The sequence below is a fragment of the Nuphar pumila genome, chromosome 3 (genome assembly GCF_984573655.1).
Source record: "Nuphar pumila chromosome 3, dmNupPumi1.hap1.1, whole genome shotgun sequence".
Classification (NCBI taxonomy): Eukaryota; Viridiplantae; Streptophyta; class Magnoliopsida; order Nymphaeales; family Nymphaeaceae; genus Nuphar; species Nuphar pumila.
The window spans coordinates 132,775,559-132,791,265 of record NC_143251.1 but is presented as its reverse complement, the minus strand read 5'-3'; the positions used below and the strand labels follow the sequence as shown (position 1 = coordinate 132,791,265).

The 15,707-nt window shown below is 42.1% G+C and overlaps 1 protein-coding gene across 5 annotated transcripts in view; it reads left to right on the top strand.

Moving 5' to 3' along the window:
• Positions 1-12,733, top strand: part of LOC149843893 (transferases/nucleotidyltransferase) — a 30,008-nt gene extending 17,275 nt beyond the window's left edge. The window contains exons 4-15 of one of the 5 annotated variants that reach the window (XR_016430931.1): positions 8,937-9,017; positions 9,123-9,342; positions 9,411-9,469; positions 9,650-9,699; positions 9,781-9,868; positions 9,985-10,248; positions 10,363-10,455; positions 10,569-10,673; positions 10,860-10,976; positions 11,049-11,157; positions 11,360-11,415; positions 12,409-12,733. Coding sequence is in view for 2 of the 5 variants with exons in the window: in XM_090000140.1 (XP_089856266.1) it covers positions 8,937-9,017; positions 9,123-9,342; positions 9,411-9,469; positions 9,650-9,699; positions 9,781-9,868; positions 9,985-10,248; positions 10,363-10,455; positions 10,569-10,673; positions 10,860-10,976; positions 11,049-11,123 (1,152 nt within the window). In the remaining 3 variants the exon portion in view is untranslated. Of the gene's footprint in view, positions 1-8,936; positions 9,018-9,122; positions 9,343-9,410; positions 9,470-9,649; positions 9,700-9,780; positions 9,869-9,984; positions 10,249-10,362; positions 10,456-10,568; positions 10,674-10,859; positions 10,977-11,048; positions 11,179-11,359; positions 11,416-12,408 lie in introns of all 5 variants that reach the window. The other 4 variants (XR_016430930.1, XR_016430932.1, XM_090000140.1 and 1 more) reach the window with 4 other exon arrangements.
• The last annotated feature ends 2,974 nt before the right edge of the window (positions 12,734-15,707 follow it).

The following is a 15,707-nucleotide window of genomic DNA, read 5'->3' as shown; positions in this document are numbered from 1 at the left end:
AGAGCTTTAAGTTCACTCTTCATGGCTTCTTTCCATTCAGTACATTGTTTGGCTTCTCCAAATTTTTTTGGTTCAAAATAAGAGCGAATGGCACTCAAACAAGCTCGATATTTAGGAGAGAAAGAATCAAAAGATACGAATCTAGAGGGAGTCCTTCTAGTTCTTTCAGTTCTTCTAGGATGAGAATCATGAGTGGACATAGTCTCACTAGGTTCACTATATAGTTCAATAGCACTCCTAAAGGTGCTTCTATCTCTATGATAATAAGTGATGGGTTCTCTAGATACATTTTCTTCTTGAGGGGTAGAAGGGTTAAAGTTATTGTTGATCACAACCATTTCATTTTCACTATTATATGTTGATTCATCATCACTAGAGATATCATCATCCTTAGATAAAAGGTCAAAAAGAAAGGAGTAATCGACATTTTCTAAATGAGATTCATTTTTTTTCAAAAGCACTATCATTTTCCAAAAAAGTTACATTCCTTGAAACATATAATTTATCATTCAAACCTTTTTGAGTTTCCGAATAGCCAAGGAAAGCACAAGGAATGACTTTTGGTGAGAGTTTATCATTTTTATCGGTAAGAACAAAGCACTTACAAACAAAAACTCTCAACCTATTATAATCGGGTTCTTTTTCATATAGAATCTCAAAGGGAGAAATTTTATCTAAATTTTTGGATGAAAGTCGGTTGATAAGATAGACGGAAGCAAGAGCCGCTTCGGCCCAAAAATTTTTAGGAATATTTTGGGAAATGAGAAAAGTTCTAGTGGTTTCAATGATATGCCTATGCTTTCTTTCGGCCAAACCATTTTGTTGTGGGGTCTTAGGACACGATCTTTGATGGACAATGCCACAATCCTCAAGATATTTCTTAAACTCATTAGAGAGATATTCACCTCCTGTAAAAGTCGGAAAAAAATATTTTGGATCCGGACCCGGATCCGACCCGGGTAAGTAAGTCGGCTGCGTGCTTTTAAAAGCACGCAGCGACTGAGGGGGGGAGGTTCTCGAAACCTCCTTCCCCCTCTCGTCTCTCGGTCTCTCTCTCCTCACCGCCATTGACCGCCGACAGCCTCGTTCCCTGGCAGCAACTGGCGACCATCGGTGACAGCCTCGTCGGCTCTCCCCCTCGGTCACCCTCTCGCTCTCCGCAGCGGTCGACGGCCACAGTCACAGACGACCGAAGCCGCCGACCACCATCTCCTTCCCTCTCTCTGTTGCGAAGGCGCCAACGACCCCAGGTACGCCCCTCTTTCCCCCTATTTCTCCCGTCTCTTTCTCCCTCACTTCTCTGTTGCGCAGGGAGGGGCTGAGCCGCCTCCCTGCCTCCCTCAATCGCAAGGGAGGGGCAAAGCCCCCTCCTTCCTGCCTTAAAACCCCAGGGGCGGGGCAGAGCCCCCTCCCTGCGATGGGTTTTGCAAGGGAGGGGCCCAGTCCCCTCCCGATGCCTCTGTTAGCAGGGGAGGGGTCGAGCCCCTCCCTATGTGCTGTTACGGGGGAGGGGGTCGAGTGCCCATCCCTGCTCCCTGCGCTGTGTTTGGTAAGGGAGGGGCTGAGCCCCCTCCCTGTGCCACTATTAGGAGGGGAGGGGTCGAGCCCCCCTCCCTACTCCTTACTCCCTGTGGGGTCACGGGAGGGGTCAAACCCCCTCCCTTTGCCCACTCTTAGCAGGGGAGGGGCCGAGCCCCTCCCTGCTCCCTATATCGGCACAGGAGGGGCTCGCCTCCCCTCCTCTCTGTCCCCTCTGTTACGGCAAGGGAGGGGTCGAGCCCCTCCTCCCTGCCTCCTGTTACGGCAGAGGAGGGGCTCGACCCCCTCCTCTCTGCTCCCTTTTAGGCAGGGGAGGGGCTGAGCCCCCTCCCTACTTCGTGTTACGGTAGGGGAGGGGCTGAGTCCCCTCCCTGCTCTTTGTTTGGACAGGGGAGGCGGTCGAGCCCCCTCCCAGCTCCCTGTTATGGCAAGGGAGGGGCCGAGCCCCCTCCTTGCTCCCTGTTACGGCAGGGGGAGGGGGCCGAGCCCTCCCAGTGCCTTTTTTTCTCGTTAGGCAGGGGCATCGCCCATGCCTTCGCTGTTTTTCGGCAGGCCGGAGCAAGCCCCCTCGCCTCGCTTTTCTCTGGCATCAGGCGGGCCTCCGTTCGTTGTTGAAAGGCAAGGTGCGACCTCCTACTTCCCCCTTAGTGGCTTGCAGGGAAGGGCCTCGCTTCCTTGCTCTCTTGGCTGGAAGGGCGAAGCCTCCTCGGAGTCCGCTGGCAGCAAGTCAGCAGGGGCTCGCAACCCCTGCCCCTGCTTCTTGCGCTTATAGCAGGTGCGCATGTGTACGATGCCCCTGCCTCTGCTTCCTTTACGTCAGGACGGTGACGGTGCCCCTGACCTTCTATTTTGGTGTTAGCTTGCTAAGATCGTTACTTTTGCAGCTCGTGCGACGGATCCTGCTCGCGCTCCGCAACCCAAGCCGTCCATCGCTTACACTCGCAGACGCCAGCAAGCTTACAACTCCCAAAGGTAGGGGAAGATTGCACATAAGACTTGGACAATTGAATTGAGTTCAATTGACTAAAAAGGACAATTAAATAAATATATATGCATATATATATCATATATATTTATATGAGTACGCATTTAACTCAAGGACGCAGTTTCACGATCCTTGTCCTTTACTTTGCCGTCGTGCATCACGCAAAGGTTCTGCGTTGCACTTATGCTTACGGTCTTTACTTTGCCGTTGTGCCGGGAGTTTGCGTTGCACTTCTGCTTACCGCCTTTACTTTGCCGTCGCGCTTTGCGCCTAGGCTCTTGCCTTTGCATATGTGTTGGTATTGCCTTGCTATTGTAGATGACGTGCAGGTTCTTGCTCTTTGCGTATGCTTTAAAGGCATCCTCGTGGAGGATGCAAGAGGCATTTACCACTCTCCATCTTGCGACAAGAGTTCAGTCAGGAGCGAGCGACACATCCTCGTCTAAAGAGAAGGATACCTCGCAAGGATCCTGGCTCTTCGTGTGTGCAATCCTGCAGAGTCGACTTGAGATTTTAGAGAGCTGCGCAAAAGCATCAAAGACTGCTCCAAATCGAAGCATTTGGAAGGATGTGACTGGCTGGTTCTGCTCACCTTTTTGGCATATCTCGGGTGATCTCGAATTGGGGGTTCGAGCGAACTTCTTAGCGGGTGTTCTGTTGAGAAACCCGTATCCCGTCTATCGAGGTCGGTATCGAGTCATGCGAGACATGTAGATACCCCGATAGCGGATGTGATTCGAGATAATCACATGCATAATGTTGGCACAAGGTACTGCTGTTTCAAAAGATAAAGTAAAGTTGATAAACTTTACATCTTTGTGAAACACTCCTGTTGAGGCTTCTATTGAGGAGCTATACCCCCTTCATCCTAGAGTACTTGTAGTCGTGCACGACACGTCTAGTACTGCGATGATCGGATGAGACGGTCGTGCGACCTCGAACAACGCTAAATGCAAAATGTTGTAATCACATAAATGGCCTCACATTCGCCTTCGCAGACAAGATGCTTGAGTGGTTTAAAGATCACAGCATAGAATGGGTCGTTAGTTAAGCAACCCCTAACGTACCTATTCGCTTCTATGTGTCTGTCAAGGGAGATGACAAAGCGGTACAAACACCAATGGACAGGTTGTTAACAACCACCCTACGGGCAACGATCCGGCCTCCCCAGTCATTGGAGTTAGGGGAAAGGGGCTACATTAGTTAGCTCAACACTTCTGCAGAAGTTGGATGCATCCGTGGCACAACCTCCTTTGGGGAATCCTCTCTCGGCTAAAGTCGTCCCTTTGGAGCAAACTCAACTAGCTATTCGGGTTATTGAAAATACATAGAATAACAGACGCCCGAACTAGTTTCAGTTGGTTCTACGTTTTGCCTGCGCGTACCCGCAGATTAGTAATTATCGAAACATAAGGTCTGTTCACACAGGTCGTTGGGTCGGGAGATTCGCTTGCACTACTGATTCACTTGCACTACTGACTTGCTTGCACTATTGATTCGCTTGCACTACTAATTCGCTTGCTTGCTCGGTAGTTCAGTATGCTACTCGTTGAGCTGTGCACGCCTGTCAAGGCATTACTCTAGTTGGTTAAACTGCTTACGCAGTTCTTTGCGGAGTAATAAGGAGTTTCTCATACTAGTTAAATGCTTATAATAATAGCATTATGCCAGTTGCTACATATTAGCATGTGACTTGCTTTATCCCTTGGTCGAACTGTTTGGTGCTTATTGTAGCGTAGCACTTGTTGACTTGCATCTCTTATGATTGATGTGATTGCATACAGCTCGTAATCTACGAACTGGTGGCAACTATGATTGATGTGGTCGCTTGTCTTATAAGTTGCTTACATGTTGTGATATAACTGCTGTCGTACGATTGCTTATGAATGGATTGTGATGAAATGGTTTATGCGATAAATTAAATTACTTGTTGATGGACTGAGCCATTTTATGGTAATTATATGTTTTACGAGCATTGTTATGAGTGCTTGTCTTATTCAGTTGGTTTGTTTGGCTGACAGGTAGAGTTAGTTACCCTTCGCCCATAGAATCAACTGAATTGCCATATCTGCGCGTTCTCATGTGTCGTTTACACATGCTTTGAGGGCCTATTTGAGGATTGCAATATTCCTTGTGGCAATCATACGATGCGTAGGATTATATGCTTCTGCGTGGAGTGATACGATGCATATTGCTGATATACATGCTTGTGCCCATATTGTAGCTACTGACATCGAGAGCAGTCAATTGTTCGGAGCAGTTGATTGTATAGATGCGTGTATCACCGAGTAGGGTGTTTGTCGAGCACCTGATCTCCAAAGGATTATCTGCGAGGGCGTGTATGATCAAGACCAGGTACCCGGCTAGAGTGGTAGATTCTCTGTGAGGATGTACACTGTCCACGAACGGGTAGCCGCAAAGACGGTGAACTCCTGTGAGGAAGTGTATGGTCCAAGACCAGGTATACCATCTAGGGCGAAAACCCTTGTGAGGTTATACATTTCCCAGACCAGGTGATCCGGCGTTGATCTTGTCGTTTGTATTAGTGGCTACTGACCCCGAGAGCGGTCATTTGTGTTGATGCGTGTATCGCAATGATTTTCATTGGATATGGCATTTGTTGGGGACCGACTTCCCAAAGGTTTCGCTGTGGGGATATGTATGATCAAGATCAGGTGACCCGGCTAGAGCGGTAAAATCTTTGTGAGTATGTACACTGTCCACGAACGGGTAGCCGCAAAGACGATGAACTCCTGTGAGGAAGTGTATGGTCCAAGACCGAGTATACCCTCTAGGGCGGTAATTCCTTGTCAGGTCGTATATCTCCCGGACCGAGCGATCCGATGCGGATCTTGTGTTTTTGCTTACCACAGAAAGTTATGGTGAGCTGTGACGATCTTCTGAGATTGTTTGTGATAGCCAACTATGAATTCATAGTTTCGGCTTTCTGTTTTAGCATGATTACATGCTTGACTCAGGTGTGAGAATCAGATCGTTAGCGATTTGAGTTAGTGATCATGTTTTGGACCTTCTACGGAAGGGTGAGCTTTTCTAAGAAGGTATGACGCCTTAGTGCGTCATAACCGGTGACGGTTAGCCGCGTAAGACTTTGAGAGACGAGGATAGATTAAGGTCGTTCAGGACAAAGCGTTGGTTAGAAGTAGTGAGTGACAAACTATGTTCTGGTGGTGATTAGATGCAGAGACCTCGTTCTAGGAACGAGGACAAGCTTGTTGCGTAGTAGTTCACAGCTTACGATCAAATGGATCGTATGCTGTGTTTGTCAGTTGCATTGCTTACTTGCTTTGAACTGCTTACTGTTTGCACTACTTATTCGCTTGTACTACTTACGCGTTTGCACTATTCACCTGCTTGCATTGCTTACCTGTTTAACTGCATAACTGCTTTAAACTGCGTAGCCTACTGAATTAAATGTACTTAATTCAGTTTCTTGTAGTCTCTCTTGTGCACCTACTAGTTTTCGCGAAACTAATCCATTCTATGGGTACAGGTGATGATTAGGTACTTTACGAGCGATGGCGATTGCAAGATGACTTCAAGACTTCTTCTTCCTGCTCTTAGCTCGCGTCTTGGACGCTTTGGGTTTGTATCGGATTTCCCTTGAGATACCCGAATTTTGCGAGTTTTGGTTCTTTTAGCTAACGTGCCCAAAGTTGTCAGCTTGCCTTCTGATTTATCAAAGAAAAATCTTCCGCTGATTTCATAAACAAACTCTGAAGGAAAAAGATATTTCTAGTCTCTTGCCTGTTTTTCTGAGAAGGTTCGCAAGTTTGAAATTTGGGGCGTTACACCTCCGGAACCGGTCCTAAATATTTTTAAATTACTATTAAATTGATTTTTGATCATCATATGATATGTTTTAAAACATGAAAAAACTTCATGCTTATGTTTGAGAAAATATATCCAACAATATCGTGAGAAATCATCCACAAAAATCACATAGTAAGCAAAACCACATTTGGATATGACAGGTGCCGGTCCTCAAACATCCGAGTGAATAATTTCAAAAGGTTTAGTACTAAACATAGTTCTTGGTTCAAAATGTATACTTCTCATTTTTCCAAGAATACAATCATTACAAGAGAGTATTTTTACAAAGATCTTTAACAAAATGTAGATAGGATAACTTGGTAATGTTGGGATGACCAAGTCTCTTGTGCCAAACATTTATGTCTTTATGTTGGGCCACATTACAAAAGGTGTTTTTAAGAATTTGAAGAAAGTCCACATAGTACAAGTCTCCTTTCCTAGAGCCTTCCCTAATCAATCTCCCGGATCGGTGATCCTGTATTAAACATTTATTAGATGAGAATTGAATGTTACACCCAAGGTCCGTGAGTTGAGAAACATAAAGCAAGTTTAAATTTAATTTTGGTATAAGTCTAATTTTTGGAATAAAGAAGTTTTGGGTTTTAAAATTTCCAATTCCCTTAATTTCGAGAGAAGTACCATCTGCGGTCGAAACAAAAGAAGGTGACACATTTTTAGAATACTCGGAAAGAGATGAAATGTTTGGGGTCATATGAAAGAATGCACCCGAATCTAAGAGCCAAGAAGTTTTACCTGGAGGAGAAGAGGTGGATACGGCGGCACCGGAAATAGCTCCCTTTAGAAGAGGTTGAAGAGCCTCCACAATTTGATTGAGAGATAGAGCTTCTTTTGAAGATTCCTCTTTGGATGGTTGAGATGTAGTTGCCATTGCTAGAAGTTTCTTCCATTTTGGGCAAACCGGTTTGATATGACCCGGTTCTTTGCAAAAGTGACACGAGATTTTGCTATAATCTCTTCTTCCTCCTTGATTACCTTGATTTTGATTCTTAAAATGAGGGGGTCTATATGTTCTTAAATTGTTACCGGGTCTAGAAACGACATTAACACCATCACATTCTTCTTGATTTGTGGACATTGCAAGCACACTAGGATTTTGCTTGCTAATGCTCATACGGGTTTCCTCTCTACTTAATTTAGTTAAGACATCTTCAAGAGAGGGAGAGGTAAAAGAGGATAGGAGAGAAGATCTTATTTGCTCAAACTCGGGCCTTAGCCCATTCAAAAAATTGAAGAATCGGTCTTCTTCTAATTGCTTATGACGAAGCTCTATGGCTTCTCTACTCCACTTGGGTTCAAGCATGGCAAGCTCATCCCAAATTGAAGAGAGTTCCGCAAAATACTCTCTTATAGACATATCACCTTGAACAAGAGTTAACGCTCTCTTTTGAAGATAATACTTATGGGACAAGTCTCTAGAAGTATACATCTTCTCAAGATACTCCCACGCTTGAGAAGCCTTTTTAAACTTTATAATGTTGGCATTAATCTTTGTCTCAACGGAAGAGAAAATCCAAGACAAGATCTTGAAATTCTTCATTTCCCATTCCTCATGTTTCCTATTATATTCCTCAAGAGCATTAGTTCTTTCATCTCCCTCAAGGATTTTGATTTCTCCTTCTTTAACCAAAGTAATTTTAGGCTCTGGTTCCGGAATCGAGCCTTGAATGTAACCCCAAAGCCCTTTCCCTTTGATGTGAGCTTCCATATTTCCGGCCCACACGTGATAATTTGAGCCATTTAGCTTGAAACCAAGAGAAAAATGGGAGTCTTTCTCACCCATTAGAGAGGAAAGAAGAAAGAAAAGAATACTTACCACAATAAGATTTTAAATCTTTCTTGTTGTAGTAATCTTCTAAAATATTGAATGAAGAAGAGTCTCCACTCCAATCACCAAAAAGTTGAAGGCACGTTTTCCGAGGCACTTGATATTGAGAAGAATCACACAAATTTCTTTCTCTAAACAACCTTGCTCTGATACCATGTGAAAATCTCTACAAAAAGAGATTGTGTGTAACACCACAATACAAGAAATACAAAGAGTGCACAAAGGCACAAAGGAGAACACTCACAAGTGCACGGATACACATGCACAAAAGCATGAAACAAAATGAACTTCAATTCATAAGTTCCCAAGAAGGGCTTTACAAAAGCATTGATATTGCATATGCTCTCACAAAAAAAAATATGTTTACAAGGGCCTATTTATAATGCAAAAAGAAGCCACAGGGTGCAGCTCAATATGACTGTTGGAGCTGCACCCAACGGTCACATTTGTGACTGTTGGGGCAGCTCCAACAGCTATATGGAGCTGTCCCTTTCACAACAGTCAAAAAGAAAAAAAGTGTAAAAAGAAAAAGGTGTAAAAGGCAAAAGTAAATAAAAAAAGAAAAAGTAAAAATGTGCCCATTAGGGTGGCTGACACCTATTGAGTAAAAAGACTGAAATACCCCTGATGGGTATTTCAGTTTACAGTTAAAAGAGACATAATATTTTAACAGATACTTCTTGACTGGGCTTTTGATTATTGATGCAATGGTAATTCACAAATGTGCTTTTGTAGGTAGCAGCAGTTGCTGAGGATGTTGGAACTGCAGGTGCCCTTCGGGCTGTGGCACATCACCTTACTGCAAGTGATATCATGGTCAGAAGAGATTATTTAGTTACTTTTCTTTAGATGCAGCCATTGCTAGATCCTTTATGTTTTCTGCTGCCCTCTTTGCTAATATTTGTTTTCCTGTGCTTGTAGGTTGTGAGTGGTGATCTGGTTTGTGATGTGCCACCTGGGGCAGTGGCTGCTGCTCATAGGAGACAAGATGCTGTAGTAACTGCACTTCTTTGTTCTCCTCCTGCTACTGGAGCTTCAGAGTCTGGTTCCACTGGAGGAAAGGACAAGGCCAAAAAATGGGGATCACACAACATCATTGGGCTGGATTCTACAAGACAATTTTTATTATTTTTAGCATCAGGTCTGCCTAATAGCAGTGATTTCTTGTTTCCTTTTATTGGCATTCTTACAACAGTTTAATTATTGCAGGGACTGATGTTGAGAAGGATATTCAAGTTCAAAAGACCATACTTCGAGCTGCAGGACAGGTAAGTAAAGGTCTGGATAAAGACAAAGTTCTTGGAAATTCTCCTTACACCAGCCAAAGATTCATTCTTTGTTCACAACCGCTGCTCATTCATAGTGAATGTGCTCAAAATCCATTAGAAGCAAAAGTTTTGGTGTTAACAAGTGACTATTCATATGTTCACTCTTTCCATGTGTTACAGATGGAATTACGGTCTGACCTTATGGATGCTCATTTATATGCATTTAAGAGGTATAATAACTTCTTTTAATGTTTCAGGGTTTAACATTTTGAAATGTTATGCATGACTATGGTGCTATAATTTGTTGCCAGGGCTGTCCTACAAGAGGTTTTGGATGAAAGGCCTACTTTTCAGAGCCTAAAACAAGATGTATTGCCATACCTTGTGAAAACTCAACTGGTTAGTTGTGTACTTGGGTCTAAAGCCTTCACACCTTTTGTTTCTTTTCAACATCCTTGACTAATTTCCATACTACCTGCTTACCATATGTTGTGCACTTGATGTCCTATCTGCAGAGTTCGGAATTATTACCATCTGATCGCAAACCCAAAGCTGAGGAAGTTTCTAATGAGAAACTCACTGCACAGAGCAGCCGATCATGGCTGTATCAGCACCTAGGTATCATTAACCCTGGCATCAGTGAGCCGCAACAATCTGGTTCTAATGGTTTAGGAAGAACTCCAAGGAAAATGCACAAATGTTATGCTTATATTGCTGGCAAGAACAAGTACTGTGCCCGTTTGAATTCCATTCAATCTTTCAACGATATTAATCGAGATGTAAGAACATGTTATTAGTCAGTTTATTATCACCTGTTTATGATTTTGATTTTCGCAATTCCTTTCTTTTTTGTTTTTCCAGTTAGAAATGTTAAAGTTTCTTCTCAAATGCAGGTTGTAGGGGAGGCAAATCACCTCTTAGGCTATTCTCTTTCTGACCATGGCAATATAATCCATCCTTCAGCGGAGCTTGGATTGAAAACCACTGTGTGACCCCTCTTCTGCAAGTCTAATTTTGAGCTTCTTACATCTTCCAAAGCCCTAATATTCTTTTCTGAAAATTTTAACTTGTAAATTCCTCTCGTACTTTGATTTGTCAGGTTGGGAATCAATGCATGCTTGGAGAAGGTTCAAAATTGGGCGACAAATGTAGCGTTAAGCGTTCTGTTATTGGTCGTCACTGCAGGATTGGTTCTGGTGTCAAGGTATAACATCCTTCTATAAGCACTTTTTTTTTTTAGTGCTTGTTATCTATGAGGTTTGTTCAAACAAAATCTTCTGCAGATTGTCAATTCAGTTGTTATAAGTCAACATATAGCATCCTTCTATAAGCACATTTTTTTTAAGAGTTCATGTTGGCTATGAAATTTGTTCAAACAAATCTTTTGCAGATTGTCAATTCAGTTGTTATGAACCATGTCACCATAGAAGATGGGTGTTTGGTCCAAGGTTCTATTGTTTGCAGCAATGTGCAGCTTCAAGAGCGTGCTTCTTTAAAAGATTGCCAGGTAAATTTATTTCTCACTACTAACGCCCAACTTTTCTCTCAATACTCACTGGTTTCTTGGATATTTCTCCAGGTTGGAGCAGGTTATGTTGTCACTGCAGGTAGCGAGCACCGGGCTGAGTTGCTGGCCAAAAAGGAGAAAGCCTGACTCTGTCGGTTTTGCAGAATAAGATTAGCCTCAGGTTCAATTCCTGTAAGATTTGGTACATTTTAACTGACCCTTTTATCCCTTGAATCTGTACTGATGAACCTTCACATTGAAAAAATTATTTCTATTCTAAAAGTGTTTGTCATACTCAATTCTTTTGATGAATAATATTTGTTTATTACTTGCTATATGATAATGTAATAGCTTCCTCTTCAATGTTATGTTATTTTCGTTAGGATGTGGTGGAATGAGGAAGGTTAGGCTCCATGTCACCAAAGACTTCACTTTTGAGGTAAATAAATGTATGATATGACAAGTGCAATGCAACCAAGCTTAGTTAACCAAATTCCTTGAGCAAAATATCATATTTCACCGGAGTTTCCATATATATGAATTATTAATCCAAACATCAGTTGTCACACAGTATCCTGTGCACCTTAGATGGCTGGTTCTCTCTACTTCCATTTGCTACAATTGTGCTTGTTTTAGCTCTCCCAAGGAAAGGAGGTATCTACTTCATTGAGTGTGTTTGGTAAAATCTGAATTTCTAAACTTGATCATAACTTTCTTGGCGATGGAGATTTTCCTTTTATTTATACTACCAAAAAGGATGTGCACAAGTGCACATAGAAACACAAAGAGAGCTTTAAATTTTGAAGTGATTATGTTTTACCTTGTGAAATGATAACCATTAAGCAATTTAGTGGAGATAAACCACAGTTAGCAGAACTCTGTACATGTCCTTTTCAAATAAAAATTTTGGAAACAAAAACAAGAAAACTCTTGGTTTTTCAAAATGCTGGCAAAATTCGTTCTTTTGAGACAAGGATTAATAACAGGAAATAGAAAAAATACTTTTCATAAAAATGCAAACATGAACAGCCCCACATCTTGGTTTGGATCATATTGAGTCCTGAATTTGGATCGCATAGTTCCTGTAGGATGGCATGATTTTCAAGGAAAATTCTCTTGTAGATATCCATTTTCATAACTGAATTGTACCTAATCCATTTTTTAACTAATTGAATATGCTGCTTTTTCATCCATCTTGAATGCAAAACATTTTTAAGCACCAATTCATTATTTGGCAGTTTCTTTTTTTTTTGCAGTTTTACATATAATAACTGAGTTAGCAGCACACATATTTGACATATGCTTCTTTTAAAGTACATGAAACTATTTTCATGTTGGACATCTTTCACATGATCGGTTATACTCTCTCTCTCTCTCATGATTTTGACGTAACTTTTCATTGTGTAGTATATTTGTTTTTTCCATTTTGCAGGGAACACGCATAACGTGGTAGGGACAATTTTGGTATGGAAGTTTCCATGGCGCAACTTTGTTAGCATGCTGATTCAGAACTAGTGAGCTTGTTTATCAGATTCATCTATTATCCATGATAAAATTTCATTAAGTTTGTACTTCAGTTTTAGGTTCAGTTCCAATCCTGATGGTCTTGTCTGATGATAATGCTAGTTTTTGCTTGGGGGTTCTCATGAGTCATGAAATCTCCAATGACGATGAGTAGTTGTTTGGTACTTACTGTTTGTAATGCATATAAGTATAACGTATGGAAAGGTTAATGAAGTTACCATAATGTTTGTCAAGATGGATTCCCTTCAGTGAACTTTTTTTAGTAACTATAATATCAGGAAATGAAAGTAATTTGGATAATTTGAACATCTATTTTACATTTTCTTTTCATACCGCAAGGTCTTTAAAACTTTTGATCTCTTGTTATTGCCTATTCAACGCTAGCAGGCATATTTCTAAGAAAGAAATTATGTTCATCATCATTTAGATAATGAAATCCGGAAGCAAGCACCATAGTTTTGTTACAAAGCTCTAACCGTCTCTTAACTCTGCTTATGCTTAAATTAAGGTTTGTAATTTGTATCGTGGAGCACTGAAATTTAGCTTTATCATTAAAATTAACATGTTGAGAAAGAAGAAATCTTTGATTGGATGAGCTTTGAAAACACTTGTATGCACTGCAGGGTGGATGGGTATGTTCCCCTGTTTGAGCCATACAAAAGTACTTCATCGAAGCTATTTTGATCTTTCACCGTTGGCGAAAAAGACTTCAATCAGAGACTTCAGATACCATATGAAAGTAGATTGGTTGCCGATGAAGACTTAAATTTCAGGGGGAGAGATTTGTGGTGTACTTTAGGAAGATAATCTACGCATTTGATTGAAAAGCAAGCTATTCAATTATACACTGCCATTAGTGCAGGCATTTACAGTCTCATTGATCCCCAAATTTCCCGTCTTTTACTTCTGCCGGTAGTTTTTGGTACGAAATGCAGCACCGAATTATTTTTCTCCTATTGTGATGAAACGTGTGGGATCTGGGTTAGATCTGGGTATTTATCAGATGCGTTAATTGTAGTTAGAGGTAGATTGGGTATCCAAATCAGATGTCACCTAACCAAGCATGAATCCATCGTTTCATATGAACTTTAGTTGGGTCCTGGACAGAGAAACAGGAAATTAGCTACTTCAGGTAATTTCAGAGTGACTTAACTGCCTATTTAGGTAATCTTCCCGCACTAGACGCCGGCTGCCTCCCCAGTTTGAAACTAGTTGCTTTCCAAGTCAGACGAACTAACTATGTGTAGTTGGTCTGTTGGTGAGTTCGTCCTCATTAATAATGCCTTGCCAACTTTTCAATCCATGCTTAGTTAATGACAGCTACATGGAAGGTACTAAAACGCTCCTGTTTCCGGCCATAAATATGGAGGGCTCCTAATGTAGTTGGTCTGTAGGTCAAGTGCCCCAGGAGTCTCAAATCAACAAGGTAGCAGGGGCAAAACCTGGTATTTGGCAAAAACCAGGCCGTTAACGTGTTTGGATGACCAAAAACCAGAAAACCTGGTTTTTGGTCATTAATACCTTAAAAAGAAAAGAAAAATGACTGGCCTTTGCCTGGCCAGCCACCGGTCAGGAAATGGCCGGCAACTTAAAATCAAAAAAGTAAAATTACTGGCCATTTTCCAACCACCCACCAGCTGGGATGGTGTTGCCCAGTGCGAGCGACACCATTCTGGCAGGGAAATGGCCGGTGATTTTGAGTTCTTAAAAAAAATTTATTCTGGCTTGAAAAAACCCTACCCTCAGTTTTTTCAAAACTAGGTTTTCAACCCAATCTTGTGGCATCCAAATATGCCCAAAAGGGCCAACACTGGGTTTTAGGGCCAAAACCCAGTTTACGCCCAGAACCTGGTTTTGATCAGGTTTTGGGGGCATCCAAACGGTCATGAGTTCTAGATGAACGACTTGTAAAGAAAGAAGGGGTGCTCAGACGGTAAGCATCTCCTTTAGAACCCATAGATAAGGTGGAGATGCAAAAGGGTGGCTGATAGAAGAGCGGATCCTTTAAAACGCTGGGTGAGATTAGCAGTGTTTACAACCACAAAACCCACCCCTCTGTGGGTCCCACTTGTATTGAGCTTGGGGTGGGTTTTGTGGTTGTAAACACTGCTAATCTCACCCAGCTTTTTACAAGATCCGCTCTCGTGATAGAATCATATGGTTAGCAATACGTGAAACTGCAAAAAAACTGTTAAATATTCAATACGTGATTAAAAAGCTTTTGCATTAGAAAGGGTTGGACAGAAAAAAGGCAAAGAAAAAGATATAATTGGATAACAAGGTTAAAAAAACAGATATGAGATTTTTCCTTGAAAGTCAAGAACTATGGAGTTTTAAATTAAAGGTTCAATTTGATCCATAATTAAGTTCCTTGAAAAGCATTTTTCACGTAAATTGGAGTAGAACACGCCAGGTCTTCCAATAAAACAACAACAACTACGCCTTCATCCCAAAACAATTGGGGTCGGCGATATGAACCAACAAAGAAAATCATTATGGGTCTTCCACATGAATCCTTCTCCTCCATTCATTTCTATCCAATGCCATGTCCTCGGTGAGGTTCAAAGCATTCATATCCTTTCTTATCACCTCCATCCATGTCTTCCTAGGCCTACCCCGACCTCTTTTAACTAATATATTTTCCCATTTCTCCATCCTTCTAACTGGAGCATCATTAGGCCTTCGTCGAATATGTCCAAACCACCGTAAACGATTCTCTCTCATCTTATTTTCAATGGGTGCAACGCCTACCTTCTTACGTATCTCCTCGTTCCGAATCTTATCTTTTATTGTATTTTCACACATCCATCTCTGACACTAAATGCATTCAGTTTACTTTTAGGCATGCATTTTCTTCCACGGAGAAACCACCTTCGAGATCGAAGACTTACCTAGTGATGCTGACTCAGCCTGCCATAATTACAATCGCCTTCTTGACTTCAAGTCATCGACGATGGACTTCAACTAGGTGTACGCCATCTCCCTGCCCAGGCAGACCCTCGGCCCGCCATGGAACACTTGGTACCGGAACGGGCTCTTTGGCCGCAATGTCTTGTTGTCGGAGAGCCATCTCTCTAGTTGGAACTCGAGGCGGTCATCCCTCAAGACGGCTGGCATTCGTCCCATCGCGTACGAGTTGTATGCCACGAACCACCCCCTCTCGATGAAGTTCTCTATGCATCTATTGTTGGGAGTCATATGTATGCT